The sequence below is a fragment of the Meles meles genome, chromosome 12 (genome assembly GCF_922984935.1).
Source record: "Meles meles chromosome 12, mMelMel3.1 paternal haplotype, whole genome shotgun sequence".
NCBI classification, from domain to species: Eukaryota; Metazoa; Chordata; class Mammalia; order Carnivora; family Mustelidae; genus Meles; species Meles meles.
Genome location: NC_060077.1, coordinates 14,124,527 through 14,143,197, shown reverse-complemented (window position 1 = coordinate 14,143,197; position 18,671 = coordinate 14,124,527). Strand labels below are relative to the sequence as shown.

The following is an 18,671-nucleotide window of genomic DNA, read 5'->3' as shown; positions in this document are numbered from 1 at the left end:
TAAATAAGATTTATTTAAAATTTAAAATTAAAATTAAAATTTATTTAAATTTAAATAATTTAAATTTTTTAAATAAATTTGGGCACCTGCGTGGCTCAGTGAGTTAAGCCTCTGCCTTCAGCTCACGTCATGATCTCAGGTCCTGGGATCGAGCCCCGCATTGGGCTCTCTGCTCAGCAGGGAGCCTGCCTCCCCCTCCCTCTCTGCCTGCCTCTGGGCCTACTTGTGTTCTCTCTCTCTCTTTGTCAAATAAATAAAATCTTAAAAAGAAAAAAAATGAACTCTGCAGGATTATTTCTGATTTGTCAAGTGTGTGCCAACAAAGACTTAAAATGCTATGGGCCCTACTTAACCACTTCTATATTAGTTAATGCAATTTCTAACACATAATGTGGACAAATGTGAAATAGAATTTTCTAATACCTTCTTATCAGTAGTAGTTGTCAGAGCTACTAATTTGAGATTTGTAATCCCTTGCCTGAAAGAGAAAAGAAGGTTTAAGCGAACCAAATAAGCTCTGCCAATTGCTAGATATAGGCTAAGTCAAAGGAATATTCGAAACGGTTAAAACTGATTCCTGAGAGGACACTGAACCTGGTTTCTTCGTGCTTATGGTCCAGACTGACACCCTGTCTAACACAACCACTTGCAGGTTTGTGATGCCTGTATGTTCTCAATGCATTGAGCTAACAATGGAATGGTCCTTACCCTGTCAGTCTGTCCAGAGGGTTAGGTAGAATGTAATATATCATGAATGATTAAGAAACTTGGTTATAACAGAAGGGAAATCATTACTAGTGTCATAATGTACCACGTGACTGATGAGGGAGAATCTGCTTCGGTGGTAAGAAGAAAGTCTTCGATGTGAAGAGAGGGCCAGTTCCATACGGGAGTCAGCGTGTAAATGTCCCAGACGCTCAGCACATTCTGCAAAAAGAGACATTTCAAGGGCATATATCGTCTTAATGACATTTCAAGGTCTTACATTGCAGGATCTCTCTTTTGATACGTGTACTGAAATAAAGCACAGCACACCAGATAGTAATCCACCCCAGCTCAAGTCCTTGTCTTAAGTTCGACAAATTTGTGTTACTCAACATAATACCAAATGAAAAAAATTGAAGGAGAAATATCAGAAACATACATCAGTATCAAGAACAAAAAGTAGATTGTCTATCAACTGGAACTTCTTTGCACCTACAAAAGAGAAAGCAAGGTGTGTAGAGATTACATTTTTGTGTTATAGATAGTCACGTTTAAATAATAAACTACCATTATTTACGGAAAGGCAGAACGACTACCCTCAAATGAGAAGCTCCCATTCTCATATTCCCGCCTCTGTGTATTTTTAGATGACCACTAAAATGGAAAACCTCCCAAAATGAAGAGTAAACACTGCAACAGGTCAAGAACAATCATGTGTGTGGACAATTATCACACTAATCTGGCTTATTTCAGAGCAGTAAGGTAAAATGGCCCATTCGCCAGACTTAGCACATGGACGTGAAAATTAAAACTCATTCAGAATGATCCCAACTAGATACATTAACTTATTTTACCTCTGATAATCTCTGAATCAATAACATTCTTAACTGTCATTCCTTCTTTTGAAGAGTCTGGTTCCCATATTGAGAATGCACAATTACCGGTTCCCTACAGAGATGAAACACATCAACTGCAAATTTGGTTCTTAGATCCGAAGTCTCCTCGAAATAGAAACACCCAAGTTGTACACCTTACTAATTTCAAAATATACTTATGTATTCAAGTCCAACTAGCTTTTATCTTCCAGTTCCTCTCTTAGTCTGCTTTCAACAAAACAGAATAGAAAGAACAGCCAACTTGGCTGTTTGTTATCACATGAATTTTTAATAAGGAGTGGGCACATTCACGCAAATCACTCCAAAGACATGAGGTCAACTCTAAGACCTTCTCCAGCAGGATGAGATATAGTTTTTGGTTAAGTAGTTTCATTAAAGTAACCACAGATTTTTGATAAAAAATTCAAAAATATTCATTTTAAATCATTTGAAACCCTAATGAAATACTGAACTGGATAGAGAAATGTGACTGCTTCTTTTTTTTAAGATTTTACTTATTTGACAGAAAGCGATCACAAGTAGGCAAAGAGGGGGAAGCAGGCTCCCTGCTGAGCAGAGAGCCCAATGCAGGGCTCCATCCCAGGACCTTGAGATCATGACCAGAGCTGAAGGCAGAGGCTTAACCCACTGAGCCACCCAGGTTCCCCAATGTGACTGCTTCTTAATATAAAATATAAACCTGGCAGGTAAAAGTGTTACAAATGCCATAATTCTATTGAATTTTTACTTATTCCTTGAATATAATTAGAGTATACTCCTTGAATATAATTAGACTTTTTTGTTTTGGCCTAGATTCATAATTGAAAGAAATGCTAAATTTCAGATAGAAATTAGTGAAAATAAAGATGCACTATGTTTTCAAATATAGAAACTTAGGTGTTCTTATTGAGTTAATTTTACAACCTTAATTTTACAATTTCTCTGTTTCTGTTACACATTACGAATTAACTTGTAATTGAACCCAAACTATATGCTAATGAAGAAACACTTCTGAAGCAAAAAAATTAAATTTTATTAAAAGAATTACCCCAATTATCACAGTAATTTCACTTGCTAATTCTCCAGCCACAAGGTTGAGACAACCAAGAGTATGATAATTTTCCGTAGAAATAAAACCAGACTTGATTTGTCCTTGTAACTGCAAAATTAAAAAAAATAAGAATGTCATATATTCCACAGTCCAAGTTCCTTAGAAAGATTGACAAAAATGAGTTAAAATCAATCCGTTATAAACGCAGTTTTATTTTTACTTTTAAATACACCTTTTTTCTTTTAATGATTTTATTTTTTATTTATTTATTTTTTTAAAGATTTTATTTATTTATTTGACAGAAAGAGATCACAAGTAGGCAGAGATGCAGGCAGAGAGAGAGAGAGAGGAGGAAGCAGGCTACCCGCCAAGCAGAGAGCCCGATGTGGGGCTCGATCCCAGGACCCCGGGATCATGACCTGAGCCGAAGGCAGAGGCTTTAACCCACTGAGCCACCCAGGCGCCCCTAATGATTTTATTTTTAAATAATCTCTACACCCTATATGGGGCTCAAACTCACAACCCTGAGATTGAGTCACATGTTCCAATGAAGGAGTCAGCTCTTTTTTTTTTTTTTTTTTTTTTTTATTTATTTGACAGAGAGAAGATCACAAGTAAGCATAGAGGCAGGCAGAGAGAGAGGAGGAAGCAGGCTCCCTGCGGAGCAGAGAGCCCGATGCGGGGCTCGATCCCAGGATCCCGAGATCATGACCTGAGCCGAAGGCAGCAGCTTAATCCACTGAGCCACCCAGGCGCCCCAAGGAGTCAGCTCTTATAAATGCATTTTTATTTATTCATTTTTAATTTATTTTTTATTAACATATAATGTATTATTGGCCCCAGGGGTACAGGTCTGTGAATCACCAGGTTTATAAATGCAGTTTTAATGGCAATGTTGGTTTTTTTTTTTAATATTTTATTTATTTGACAGAGGGAAATCACAACTAGGCAGAGAGGCAGGCAGAGAAAAGAGAGGAGGAAGCCGGCTCCCTATGGAGCAGAGAGCCCGATGTGGGGCTCGATCCCAGGACCCTGGGATCATGACCTGAGCCGAGGCAGAGGCTTTAACCCACTGAGCCACCCAGGCGCCCCAATGTTGTTTTTTTTTTAAATGGCAATGTTATTAAAATGTTATATCACCCTAATACCCAAAATATCAACCTTAATATCCAGAAACACTCTCCTAAACTAAAATTAAATGTCAGTTTCAAGAGGACAATGTGGTTTTCTTTTCTTACCTTTTTTGCTGTATTGAAGTCTACATTCTCAATTGCTGCATGAAAGGAGAGAACAGACCAAAGTTATAGTATTAACCTATAAAATATATGCAAGTCACCCTTGTGTGTCAAGGTGAGATTAAATACACTATTCTTCTAATGAGAAGCACTGATGACTTTTCAGTTTTGCCCTTGACCACAGATATCAACTGTGACAACATGTCATAGGGTACCCACCAGGCTGCCTCTAAGTCCCCAGCGTGCCTCTGCATACTTTCCCTTACCATGTTTCTCCCTCCTAGGGTGGTCTTCTCTCTGCTCCAGCTCTCCTATCCAAGCTCTGAAGTCCTACCTGTAAAGTCTTCAACACTTTGCACACCATTTTGGAAGAGTGCTTTTATTTGTCTGTTTCCTTCATTAAACTATGAAGAACTAGGTCTTGTGGCATCCCCAGGACTTTGTACAATCTTGGCACAAAGACTACGAAAAAATATTTGTTGAACACATGCCTGAACCGATTCCCCAAACTTTCCCAGCTCAGAGGCATGTATGGTCCATCCCACTTAGCACATAGTGTGGATTACTGCCTGTATTGTTAACGTGTTTATACAGTCATTTCAGCTTCCAAGTTCGTTCATTCCATCAAAAGGCATGTATCACTATGCTAGTGTGTGTCTTGTCTCCCCGAATAAGCTATAAACTCCTTGAAGGCTGTAAACAATATACATTTCTTCAGATTCTATTGCAGCCCTAATAGTGAAGAATAAGTAATATATGAATACTTAAAAGTATATCCGGTTTTATAGAATCTAATTAAACTAAAATAATATTCTAACAGAGAATATTTAAAAATTTACCCAAAAAACTAGTAAGAAATATTGCGACAAATAAATAATAATAATAAAAAATCCATTACTTACCTTGCTGAATTTTTGCAAGTTGAAGATTTGTGATATAAAAAAATCCACTGTTTGTAAGCAGTAGCATATAATAGGTACCTATTGAAATAAAATCAAGCCAGTTTGTCTAACAGGTACATAAAAAAAATTGAAGTGTCTGGGGGCACCTAGGTGGTGCAGTCAGTTAAGTGACCAGTTAAGTACGTGACTTTTGGTTTCAGTTCAGATCATGATCCCAAGGTCATGAGATCGAGCCCTGCGTTGGGCTCCCTGCTCAGTATGGAGTCTGCTTGAGACTCTCTCTCCCTCTCTGCCTCCACCTGCCCCCACTCCTGTGAGTACCCTCTCTCAAATAAATGAATAAATAAAATTTAAGAGTTTGGACCTATCTTAAAAATGTGTCAATTTTCTCATTATTAAATTTTAATCATCAAATAATATGGGAATGATACAGATAAGGCTTATTTAGAAAGAACTGGTAAGTTATTTGCAAAAATAATGCTAACTTCTTTGAAACTTTTATAAATCAAACTTCACTTGCCAGGAAAAAAAAATCACAGATATAATGAAATAAGTTAAGGTCCAGTTAACATTTGTTGAAATAAAAATATGATAAATATGCTGAAACCTACAAAAACATCTTAAAGGAATATAACATCTCTTTGGTAATCTATAGAACTCTCAAAACTATGAAATTGAATTTAGAATATTATATTCAGGGAAAGTACATCAAAACCCCTGAAAAGAGCTAAAGTATAGAAACTTATTTCTTGGGACGCCTGGGTGGCTCAGTTGGTTAAGCGGCTGCCTTTGGCTCGGGTCATGATCCCAGCGTCCTGGGATCGAGTCCCACATCGGGCTCCGTGCTCGGCAGGGAGCCTGCTTCTGCCTCTGCCTGCCACTCTGTCTGCCTGTGCTCACTCACTCTCTCTCTGACAAATAAATAAATAAATAAATCTTTAAAAAAAAAAAAAAAAAAAGAAACTTATTTCTTATCATAATGTTATTTGAGCCCCTAGAAAACTTAACATTGAATAGATGGTATAAAAGTGAACTGTAGTTAATAAATTATTAGATTTATAGTTAATAAATGATTAGATTTGTAGTTAATCTGATTTTTTTATTGGGTATTAGTCAGAGGATATTGAAAAAAATTTTTAAAACTTACCTTCACTTGAACCATCTTTCTCAATAACAAGATTCCGGTAAGTACACTGATTTTCATCAGTAGCTTTCCGAACAAAAGCCTAATTGCAAATTCATTTCAAATGATAAGATTAAACCCAGAAAAATCCAATCAAGAATTATATTCTTTAAAGCCTAGTATTATCAATAATTCTGCCTATAATCCAAACAATTAGGTTTTAAAACAGTAAACTATTTTGGACAAGCATACTAGGAATATATTCAAAGCTTAATTTTTCAATATTGCATTTACTTCATATATTTCTAAGTATGATTCTTAAATTTAATGTAAGGATATTATTCTCTTAATTAAAAATACATTAAGTAATGGTTTGTGACAGTTTTAGTTGTCTAAGAAGTAATTTTAAATTTAAGTGACAAAAATGAAAAACATAACAAGGTCTTACATTAGTGAGTAATGTTTGCTTTGATGTTACATGAATAAGATGTAAGTTGCCACTTCTCTCCCCAACCAAAAGAAACTTTCCTTCTTGACAGAGGCCAACGACATCCACTTCAGTATCTGAAAAATTTCAAATCAAAGTTACTAGCTTCCATCGAAAATACTTCTTTTCAATATAAAAAAGTGCAAGTTTTATTGTTAAAAGTCAATTATTCGGGGCTCCTGGGTGGCTCAGTGGGTTAAGCCTCTTCCTTCAGCTCAGGTCATGATCTCAGGGTCCTAGGATCAAGCCCTGCATCAGGCTCTCTGCTCAGCAGGGAGCCTGTGTCCCCTCTCCATCTGCCTGCTTCTCTGCCTGCTTGTATCTCTCTCCCTCTGTCAAATAAATAAAATAAAATCTTAAAAAAAAAAAAGTCAACTATCCAACCTTAAGTATGTCCAAAAAGTGGTGATTAAAATAAAAAAGAATGATACTTTTATTTAGTCAACAAATATTTACTGAGCACTTACTACAAGCTAAGTAATATTTGAGGCCTTTTGCATATATCTGAGAACAGTAACAAAAGAGTCCCACCTTCATGGAGCTCAAAGTCCAAGGCAGAAATAGATGATAAACAATTAGGGCGTAATAAATTATATTTCATGTAAGAAGGTGGTAAATTCTCTGGAAAAAAGAAAACGTAAAGCAGGGGAAGATAGCGTGGAAGAGCCACATATGGTACAGGGCTCACTGGAGCGCTCAGGAGAGCCCTCCTGCATAAGATATAAACAAAGACTTTGCACAAACGCATTACACATTAACACAGCCCACTATTTCATGGTGAAATTGTGACTCTTGTAGACCATTCAGGGTAGATATGAGATTCTACAAAATAGGAGTTCCTTGCCTCCATACCGCAATCAAGATTGCCTTCTCCCATGCATACCTCCTGACTCCTTTTCTAAGTTCTTTTTTTTTTTTTTTAAAGATTTTATTTATTTATTTGACAGACAGAGATCACAGGTAGGCAGAGAGGCTGGCAGATAGAGAGAGAGGGGGAAGCAGGCTCCCCGCTGAGCAGAGAGCCCGATGCAGGGCTCAATCCCAGGACCCCGGGATCATGACCTGAGCCGAAGGCAGAGGCTTAACCCACTGAGCCACCCAGGCGCCCCCTTTTCTGCTAAGTTTTTAAGCACTTCAAAAACCAATCTTTCAAATTTCAGAAAAACTACTCACAATGTTTTCGCCTATTTTCCAGTCCAATCACTGACTTGTCCCTTAATGTAGTCTTACATCCATATTTGTATAATTAAAGCCTTTTAATTCAATGACTTATTTCATTAGCATTTAAAAAGCTTTTTATAGGGGCACCTGGGTGGCTTAGTTGGGTAAGCATCAGACTTTGATTTTGCCTCAGGTGGTGATCTCAGGGTCCTGGGATTGAGCCCTATGGGGAACTTCGTGCTGAGCACGGAGTCTGTTTAAAATTCTCTCTCTCCCTTTGTCCCTCTTCCCACTCACGTTTTCTTCCTTTCTCATTAATAAAAATAAAAAGCTTTTTGTAGAGTTATATATACACTCTAAAGATTTTATTTTTTTTGAGAGAAAGAGGGAGAGCACAAGCAGTGGGGGAAGGGCAGAGAGAGAAGCAGCACCCTCCCACCCCCAAGCAGGGAGGCCAATGCGAGGCTTGATCCCAGAATCCTGGGATCATGACCTCAGTTGAAGTCAGATGCTTCACTGACTTAGCCACCCAGGCGCCCTTACAGGGCTATATATATTCTAAAAGTATTCAAATATCTGTTCAATATTAAATTATGTACAAGATTCGGGAACTTTAACAAAACTGGGCTTAACTGGTTTCCACAGTATTCTTTTTTATTCTTTTTTTTTTGAAGATTTTATTTATTTATTTGACAGAGAGATCACAAGTAGTCAGAGAAACAGGCAGAGAGAGAGGAGGAAGCAGGCTCCCCGCTGAGCAGAGAGCCTGATGCGGGGCTCGATCCCAGAACCCTGAGATCATGACCCGAGCCGAAGGCAGAGGCTTAACCCACTGAGCCACCCAGGCACCCTGGTTTCCATGGTATTCTAATTTAAAAAATCAGGGGCACCTGGGTGGCTCAGTGGGTTAAGCCGCTGCCTTCGGCTCAGGTCATGCTCTCAGGGTCCTGGGATGGAGTTCCACATCAGGCTCTCTGCTCAGCAGGGAGCCTGCTTCCCTCTCTCTCTCTCTGCCTGCCTCTCTGCTACTTGTGATCTCTCTCTGTCAAATAAATAAATAAAATCTTTTAGAAAAAAATCATGCAAGGAGCACCTGGGTGGCTCAGTGGGTTAAAGCCTCTGCCTTTGGCTTAGGTCGTGATCCCGGGGCCCTGGGATCGAGCCCTGCATTGGGCTCTCTGCTCAGCAGGGAGCCTGCTTCCCTTCCTCTCTCTCTGCCTGCTTGTGATCTGTGTTAAATAAATAAATAAAATCTTAAAAAAAAAATAAAAAATCATGCAAGTAAACTTCATTATTGCTTTACATGTATTTACATATACACGTACTCCTTAGATTTACTGAGAGAAGGGATCCCTTGCATCTAGTACTCAGCACAAAAAAGGCACTTTAGGGGTGCCTGGGTGGTTCAGTCAGTTGGGCAGCTGCGTTCAGCTCGGGTTGTGATCCCAGGGTCCTGGGATCAAGCCCCACGTCGGAGCCCCACGTCAGGCTCCCTACTCGGTGGGGAGTCTGCTTCTCCTTCTCCCTCTGCCTGCTGCTCTGCCTACTTGTACTCTCTATCTCTCTGTCAAATAAATAAATAAAATCCTTAAATTTTTTTTTTAAAGGCACTTTAGATTAATTTTTTGAAATTAGTTCAATTTCAAGTCTTAGAAATAACGGAGTAAAGAAAAGGCAATGCGGTATAAATCGGTAGCAAGGTATACTTGGTTTTCAATTTATTTGCTGTATTGCATTGGACTTACCAAATTCCAGATGCAGCTGAAGCAGTCTGCAAACATAGTCAAGCAGGAATACCGACTGGTCCACCACAATAATAAACCCGCTACTTAAGCTGTATGCTTGTATCTTTGGATTTAACGAGGCCTGTGGGAGGGAAAAGCAGGACTAAAATAAAATGTTCTTATGCACGTTTAACAATACTTACCAAGAATATCATCATAGTCCCAAGTACCCGCATTAAAAGTTAACTGTTTTCTTCAGTCTATTTATTTCTAATTAGTCAAGTTTTTCTTTCTATGGTATATCATGAATCCATTCAGAGTCCCAAACGGGGAAACATTCCAAGATTGCTAGGAAAGGGCAAGCAATTCTAATGGGCAAGTCTTTGTTTCCTGGGATGGATCTTACGCCTGTAGGAGCAGGCAGGCCTCAAATTGAATGAATGAGCCAAGACTGGCACAGAGTCTCAGTGTCTGAGATATGACCCGGGCCTGGGCTGGGCGGGGAGGGTGTGCTGTGAACTGGAGGGCTCACACCCCCACTACAGTAAAGAGAACAGAAACAGATTAAAAGTGGATGGAAATGCAACCCCGGCATGGCCACAACCAATTTACCTAGAAAACTGGATCTTTATGTGAAATGTTCTGAGTTTTAAATATTGGCAGCTAAGTCAACGTTTTAAAAATAAATTATGCAAGGGGTGCCTGGGTGGCTCAGTGGGTTAAAGCCTCTGTCTTAGGTTCAGGTCATGATTCTGGGGTCCTGGGATCAAGCCCTGCATCGGGCTCTCTGCTCAACAGGGAGCCTGCTTCCCTTCCTCTCTCTCTGCCTGCCTCTCTGTCTACTTGTGATCTCTGTCAAATAAATAAATAAAATCTTTAAAAAAAATTATGCAAGCCAATCATGAGTCTCTAATTTTCAGCTTCCAGTTATTACAGCTTTGCATGCAAATGTGTCCTTTTTTTTTTTTTTTAAATTTTATTTATTCATTTGACAGAAGGAGAGAGGACAAGCAGGGGGAGCAGCAGGCAGAAGGAGAGGGAGAAGCAGTCTCCCGCTGAGCAGGGAGCCTGACAACGGGCTCAATCCCAGGACCCTGGGATCATGACCTGAGCTAAAGGCAGCCACTTAACTGACTAAGCCACGCAGGAGCCCCAGAAATGTATCCTGAAGCAGTTGGACACTTCAGTGTTTGACAATGCTGAGTAATGCTGGGCAAGTGCCTCAACAGACTCTCCTGAAAAACAGGAATAATAATTATGAATTCATGTAAAGGCTTAGAAGATACCCCTGCATATAATATATGCTCAATAAATGTTAACTATTCTTATTCTTCCCCCACTAAGTTTTAATCCAATCACTTCATTTTGTGCTTGTTTCAATAGTCACCTTCTCCAGGGGAAGTTCTTGAAAATGCCACCACATTCTGATTTTTTTTTTTAAGATTTTATTTATTTATTTGACAGGCAGAGATCACAAGCAAGCAGAGAGGCAGGCAGAAAGAGAGAGGAGAAAGCGGCTTCCCGTGGAGCAGAGAGCCCAATGGGGGCTCAATCCCAGGACCCTGGGATCATGACCTGAGCCGAAGGCAGAGGCTTTAACCCACTGAGCCACCCAGGTGCCCCCACATTCTGATGTTTTAAATAGAACTTCCTTGATGACAAAATGTGAAGCATCTGGGGCACCTGGGTGGCTTAGTGGGTTAAGCCTCTGCCTTCCCCTCAGGTTGTGATCTCAGGGTCCTGGGATCGAGCCCTGCATTGGGCTCTCTGCTCAGCGGGGAGCCGGCTTCCCCTTTTCTCCCTGCCTGCCTCTCTGCCTACTTGTGATCTCTCTCTTTCTCTCTGTCAAATAAATAAATTAAATCTTAAAAAAAAAAAAAAAAGATGCAAAGCATCTTTTCCTATGCTAGGGTCTTTGGCCCTTTTTTAACCAAGTTATTTGTCTTTTTATAATTAAGTTGGAAGTTCTTTGTAGTGTTTGGATACATGTTCCTTGTCAGATAACTACAAATATGTCCTCCCATCCTGTGAGTTGTATTTTCACTTTTTGGACTGCACCCTTGGAAACAGAGCTTTTAATTCTGAGGAAGTCTAATTTACCTATTTTTTTTCTCTTGTCACTTGTGCTTTTGGCATCACATGTAAGAAGGCTTTGCCTGGGGGTGACCAGGTGGCTCAGTGGGTTAAGCCTCTGCCTTTGGCTCAGGTCCCACGGTCCTGGGATCGAGCCCCCGCATCACTCTCTCTGCTTAGTAGGGAGCCTGCTTCCCCCTCTTTCTCTGCCTGCCTCTCTGTCTACTTGTCTGTCAAATAAATAAAATCTTAAAAAAAAAAAAAAAAGGCCTTGCCTGATTCAAGGTCACAAAGATTAGTTTGGATTATGTTTTTAATTTCAAATTCCGTTTGTTTGTTGCTGGCATACAGGAAAGCAGCTGGCTTTTGCATATTAACCTTATATCCTGCAACACTGCTCTAAGTATTTCAGTTTCAGGTGGTTTTTGTCAACTAATTCAGATTTTCTACATAGACAATCAAGTCGTGTGCAAACAAAGTTTTCTTTCTTTCTTCTCAATCTGTATGCATCGATTTCCTTTTCTTGTCTTATTGAATTAGCTGGGACTTCCAGCATGATGTTGAAAAGAAGTAGTAAGAGGTATATCTTTGCCTTGTTCTGATTTTATTGGGAAAGTTTCTAGTTTCTTTCCAGTAAGTATAATGTTAGCTATAGGTTTTTCTTTATCAAATGGAGTAAGCTTCCTTCTATTCCTAGTTTACTGAGAGTTTTTATCACGATTGTTAGATTTTTTCAAATGCTTTTCTTTTTTTTTTTTTTAATATTTTATTTATTTGACAGAGAGAAATCACAACTAGGCAGAGAGGCAAGCAGAGAGAGAGGAGGAAGCAGGCAGAGCAGAGAGCCCAATGAGGGACTCGATCCCAGGACCCTGGGATCATGACCTGAGCCGAAGGCAGAGGCTTTAACCCACTGAGCCACCCAGGTGCCCCTCAAATGCTTTTCTTGCATCTATTGATAGGATTATGTGATTTTCTTTAATCTCTTGATATAAAGAAATACATTGATCTTTTTCCAGCTTTATTGAGATATAATTTGCAAATAATATTGTGTAAGTTTAAGGTGTAAAATGTGGTAATTTAATATACATATATATTGTGAAATGATTATCACAATAAGGTTAGTTAATACATTCCTCACCTAAACATTAACTGATTTTCTTTTCTTTTTTTTTTTTTTTAAGATTTATTTATTTGACAGATAAAGATTACAAGTAGGCAGAGAGGCAGGCAGAGAGAGAGAGAGAGGAGGAAGCAGGCTCCCCGCTAAGCAAAGAGCCCGATGCGGGGCTCGATCCCAGGACCCTGGGATCATGACCTGAGCTGAAGGCAGAGGCTTTAACCCGCTGAGCCACCCAGGCGCCCCAACATTAACTGATTTTCAAATGTTTAAGCAATCTTGCATACCTGGGATAAATCCTACTTGGCTGTAACATAAACTCTTTTTATATATTGGATTCAATTTAATAATTATTTTGTTGAGGATTTTTGCATTTCTGTTCATGAAAAATCTTGGCCTGTAGTTTTCTTATAAAGTTTGGGTATGACGATAATGCTGGGCTTATAGAATGAGTTAGGAAGTATTCCCTCTGCTTCTATCTTCTGAAAGAGATTGTAGAAAATTGGTATAATTTCTTCCCTAAATGTTTGGTAGAATTCACCAGTGAACCCATCTGAGACTGGTTCTTTCTGTTTTGGAAGGTTATTAATTACTGATACAATCAATTTCTTTGATAGATAGAGGCCTATTCAGATTGCCTATTTCTTCTCGTGTGAGCTTTGGAAGATTATGTCTTTCAAGGACGTGGTCCATTTCATTAGGTTACCAAATTTGTGGGCATAGAGCTGTTCTTAGTATTTCTTTTTTCTTTTTTTTCTTAAGATTTTATTTATTTATTTGTCAGAAAGAGTGAGCACAGGCAGACAGAGTGGCAGGCAGAGGCAGAGGGAGAAGCAGGCTCCCTGCCGAGCAAGGAGCCTGATGTGGGACTCGATCCCAGGATGCTGAGATCACGACCTGAGCCGAAGGCAGCCGCCCAACTAACTGAGCCACCCAGGTGTCCCTGTTCTTAGTATTTCTTGATTATCCATCCTTTTAATGTCCATAGAGTCTGTAGTGATGTCCCCTCTTTCATTTCTGATATTACTAATTTGTGTTCTCTCTCTTTTTTTCTTACTTAGCCTGGCTAGAGATTTACAGATGTTATTGATCTTTTCAAAGAAACTCTTGGTTTCATTGATTTTTCTCTACTAATTTCCTGTTTTCAATTTCATTCCTTTCTGTTCTCTTACTCTTTTTTCTATTTACTGTGGATTTCATTTGCCCTTACTTTTCTGGTTTCCTAAGCAAAAAACTTACATTATTGATTTTACATCTTTCTTCTTTTCTAACTCATACATTCAATGTTATAAATTTTCCAGGAAGCACTGCTTTTGCTGCACTTCACAAATTTTGATAACTTTGATAACTTTTCCATTTTCCCTTTTTCTTAAGGACCAAGTTAGGTGCTAATTTTTTTATGAAATGCTCCTTAAATTGTCCCCACCCACAACAAACTCTCCTCCTGAATTCCTTTTAAGATTTTATTTATTTATTTGACAGACAGAGATCACAAGTAGGCAGAGAGGCAGGCATAGATAGAGAGGGGGAAGCAGGCTCCCCACTGAGCCAAAAGCCCGATGTGGGGATCGATCCCAGGACCCCGAGATCATGATGCAAGCTGAAGGCAGAGGCTTAAGCCACTGAGCCACCCAGGCACCCTTCCTTCTCCTGAGTTCCTATTGCAGTCACTGTCTGTACCATTCATTTGATATTTAGCATATACTGGCTTGCATAACTAAGTAGTTTTTATTGCTGGTGTCCTGTCTGCTTTACTTTAAAGATCTTAAAAATATGGGATAATAGGTTACCTTATATTCTAAGAGCTTAGTATATGGTTTTGAACATAGCATTTGCTATGAGTGACGAGTGATACTTCAAGCCAATAACAGATAGAATTTTAGTTCCTAGCTGTATTTGAAACTCAGTACACACATTATTATTTTTCAACAAGAGTCCTCAGGGCTCAAGGGAGGCATGGGCTACTCCATATTTGGAGGCTCCTGATAATACTAAAAATAGCCACTTTCTTATTACAGAACTTCTAGTATACTTTAAGTTAAAATTTTTGCTTTTAACAAATAACAATTTAATACCAAAGAAAATAATGTATTTGTTTTACTCATAATGAACATTTACAAATTCTGTGATTCACAGTCTACTAAAGGCAGTATAGTTCAACAATAGTATGCAAGCTGTGTAAAGCATCGTCTATTTTTTTAAAATCCTATCAGCCAGTTTCTCTGAATACATATAGAACCTCACTTGAAACAAAAGCTAAAAAGCCTACATTTGAGGTCCTTTATGAATAAGGTCCCCAAAAGAGGCCCTTCCTTTCAAGCCCGAGAAGATATAATCTTGTCTTCAATAGGTTTTTCTTCTTTTCATTTAAATCTTTTTTTCTTAGAAGATTAAATATTATATTGACTTACTAAGAGAAGTGAAGGGATCGTGGGCTATAATACTGTGAATACAAGTCAGATGTACTTTCTTTACAAAAAAACCCCTTTGTTTACAAAAATCTTTTATCAGATGCAAATTACTGAAAAAGAAAACATAAGATAAAAAACTAAGTGTAATATCTTCTATAGGATGCCAAAAATAAGGTTTCAAGCCTGGACTAAGAATAGTAGAATTATTGTTAAAAGAAGAAAATTAGGGGTGTCTGAGTGGCCCAGTGGGTTAAAGCCTCTGCCTTTGGCTCAGGTCATGATCCCAGGGTACTGGGATCAAGCCCCGCATCAGGTTCTCTGCTCAGGAGGGAACCTGAATCCTCCTCTTTCTCTGCCTGCCTCTCTGCCCACTTGTGATCTCTGTCTGTCAAATAAATAAATAAAATCTTTTAAAAAAAAGAAGAAAATTATTATGTGTAAAGAAATGCATGGAAAGGATAAATGTCAACCTCAGCAGAATGCTTAACTCAGGATGGAGTATGGGGGAGCATAGGATTGGGAAGGGACCCCAGGGGCTTCAAATCTATTGGTAATGTTTTATTTCCCGAGCTGGTGGTAGGTATTCTTTGTTTCTCTTTATTTACATTCTATTTGTCCCAATGTCAAGAAGAGCTATGAAGTGTTCAGTTTTGGAAATAGTGATCTAAGACAATAAAGGGAGAATTCAGATGGAAATTTCCAGTAATCTGAGACTGAACCTTGATTCCCTGAGAAATGCTATATCCATTTACAGAACATTTACCATGTGACTACTGGGCTTACTAAGCACTCAGCAAAAGTATTATAAACGAAAACAGTCAGCATCATAATCAGTACCTTTTCAGAGGAGATCTTTGCTAGCAAATCAACTTGATATAAAGCAGTTCCGTGTTCTTTTCCTGAACCAACACTTAGGTACCCGCTTCCAGTATCATCACTTGTCAACAGTTCAATATCATTCCACATGTTTCTGAGATTATCTTCCTGAGTCAGGAACTCTTGCTTTCCCTGTGACAACTTGTAAAATTAGAGAACAAATAAGTAAATACACACACACACACACACACCAATCAATGAAGACTTTTCTGTGTTATTTCTGTAGTCACTAGATACTTCAGACCAGTAAGATAGATGGAACTAGAGCTATGATTATCACCAGAGAACAATATATCCATCTAGGGGTGCCTGGGTGGTTCAGTGGGTTAAAGCCTCTGCCTTCGGCTCAGGTCGTGATCTCAGGGTCCTGGGATCAAGCCCCGCATCAGGCTCTCTGCTCAGCAGGGAGCCTGCTTCCCCCTCTTTCTCTCTGCCTGCCTCTCTTACTACTTGTAATCTCCGTCAAATAAATAAATAAAATCTTAAAAAAATACATATAAACATATCCATCTAGGAACAGACAGATCTGATCTCACCAATGTATTCTAGAGCTTCTAGTATTTTGTGTGCCTAGCTTAAACTTATAACTTAAACTTCTAACAAATTTTCATTTGAAATAAACCTTTTAGTGGTATAGCAATAAAGAGCAGAAGCTCTAAAGTCAGACTGAGAAGATATCTGAGGATGGTTAAGGTTCCAAATGAACTTTTAAAAAAGTCCATTAATGTTTCCAGTATTATAACAGTAAATGAAAATGGTAAGGGGAAAGGGGAAAAATTGGATTAGGTTTCTGACTGAATCAAAGATTATACCTGTAACCCTAGGAGAGTCACTTGAACATCTCATCAGCCAAGACTTACGTAACTCATTTTGTGTGCTGTGAGTTGGAATAGAATACTAAGATGAAAAATAATCCCTCATCAGTCACTGGTGGAGAATAGCAACCAAATAATTACAACTGTTTTGGTAAGTGCTAGCAAAAGTAGGTTTTAAATTTTATGGAACATACAGCACAGCGAACATGCTTTTTCATTTATAACCAGTTGTCTTCGAGAAAGCAACATAATCCTTCTTCTGTTCCTCAGTTACCTGTAATAGGAATAGTTGTACCTGCAAAGGTAATGAGTTTTAAATACTAACGCAACAGTGCTTGGTTCATATTAAGCGCTAGGTAATTTATCATTTTCATTGGTGAAAACAGGTAACATTTAGGCTATGTTCATAGGAGGTTTTTAAATATAGGAAAGGAGCTGTTACCAAGAGTGTGAGCAAAGGTACAAAACAAAGCTTGTTAGAACAAACAATAGTTCTAGTGGCTCGTGTGTTGGGGTGGGAGGTGGAAGGAGATTAAGACAGGAGGGACAGGCTAGGGTGAATACTTTGATGGGTCTCTGTGCCCCACATATGAAAAAAATAGAGAAATATTATCAACCTTCCAGAGCTGTCAAGTCACTCATTCAACAAGTGTTTATTGATGCCTACTTTGTATCAGGGAGTGCTCTAGAGCAGGAATACAGCCCAGAAGGCAGAAAAGCCCTGTCATCATTACAAAGTTTATATTCGTCTAAGAAGGACAAGCAAAACAGTTAACATGTATATTGAGTACCCACAGTAGTTTTGAATGCTTTACACATTTAATCTGCACAACAACCTATTTTACAGCAGAGACACGAGCCAGGGATTAAATAAATGGCCAAGTCACCTAAACTGAGTAAATGATATAGTTAGACAAGATTAAAATTCACACCTATTAACTGTTGTGCTACCCTCCTACAAAAATAAGTAAGTGCACAATTATGAACAGTGCTAAAGTTCTGAACTAAACGATGCTCAGGTGGGGGGCAAGGGGTCTCATAAGAACCTGTTGAGTAAAGGAAAGAGAGGATATGGGAGCTGAGATACCAAAGGCAAGAAGCCAACTCTGCAAAGCTGGGAGAGAAAAGAGATGCAGGCCAGTGCAAAGGCTCGGAGGCTGGAAGGAGTTTGGGGCGGCTGCTGGGCCACAGCAAAAATCGAACAGTTCAAAAGCTAAACGAATCCTCAACTTCAAGATTGGGTTTTTATGCTCAGTACTACAAGGGAAAGACACTGAGGAGACGAGCGACCTGATTTGATAAACGATTTTTGATCAGTCGAGAGGCTGGGTGGAGAACTGATTAGCGAATTAGGTGAAATGAAAGTGTCAGTCAGGCCCCCATGCACAAACGCTCCCAGCCGGACAACCGACCAGCAAGAACCGACTTCAAACTCTCTCTCCCGCGGCACCTGGGTGGCTCAGTGGGTTAAGCCTCTGCCTTCGGCTCAGGTCATTATCTCAGGGTCCTGGGATCAAGTCCCGCATCGGGCTCTCTGCTCAGCAGGGAGCCTGCTTCCTCCTCTCTCTGCCAGCCTCTCTGCCTACATCTGATCTCTCTCTGCCAAATAAATTTAAGGAAAAAAAAAAAAACTCTCTCCCGCCAGCTTCCTGATGAGAAAACACCCGAACTGAGCTGAGGCCGCTGTTACTACGAACTGAACCCACCCCCAGGTCTCTACAGCAGCGCATTTCCACCTCCTCACCTGCAACTGAAGAAACTAAAGACGAACACTCAAATTTATCGCCCCTCTTCCCGCCACCCAAAACTGTCCCTAATCGCTTCAGGTTCTAGCCCATGGGCTTAAATTGGCGGGAGAACACCAAGCCCAACCCCTTTTACGGCAGCCGGAGGAGGCCAAAATTGCTTTAAAATCGAATTAGGAAGTCGCTCCACGTTAAATTCCACCCATTCCGATTTCCCGGCTGCGCATTCTAGGGTATATTCTTGGCTCCGCCCCCTCCCTGGCCTTACACGCCCCCTTCAGAAGAACAACCAATCACTTTCTCGAATCGCGTTGCTATAGAGACTCTTATCACCACCCTTTTTTTTTTTTCCCAGCAAGCTGTGCGAC

At 39.5% G+C, this 18,671-nt stretch overlaps 1 protein-coding gene across 2 annotated transcripts in view; it reads right to left on the bottom strand.

Annotated features, from left to right (window-relative positions):
- KNTC1 (kinetochore associated 1) overlaps positions 1–18,418 on the bottom strand; it is a 78,770-nt gene extending 60,352 nt beyond the window's left edge. For both annotated transcript variants that reach the window (XM_046025946.1, XM_046025947.1), the window contains exons 1-12: positions 18,303–18,418; positions 15,705–15,884; positions 9,285–9,405; positions 6,340–6,455; positions 5,916–5,994; positions 4,769–4,846; positions 3,870–3,904; positions 2,629–2,739; positions 1,560–1,653; positions 1,145–1,197; positions 812–927; positions 424–478 (exon numbers count right to left, since the gene is read on the bottom strand). In XM_046025946.1, the coding sequence (XP_045881902.1) occupies positions 424–478; positions 812–927; positions 1,145–1,197; positions 1,560–1,653; positions 2,629–2,739; positions 3,870–3,904; positions 4,769–4,846; positions 5,916–5,994; positions 6,340–6,455; positions 9,285–9,405; positions 15,705–15,833 (987 nt within the window). In that variant the 5' untranslated portion in view covers positions 15,834–15,884; positions 18,303–18,418. The remainder of the gene's footprint in view (positions 1–423; positions 479–811; positions 928–1,144; positions 1,198–1,559; positions 1,654–2,628; positions 2,740–3,869; positions 3,905–4,768; positions 4,847–5,915; positions 5,995–6,339; positions 6,456–9,284; positions 9,406–15,704; positions 15,885–18,302) is intronic.
- Between the last annotated feature and the right edge of the window lie 253 nt (positions 18,419–18,671).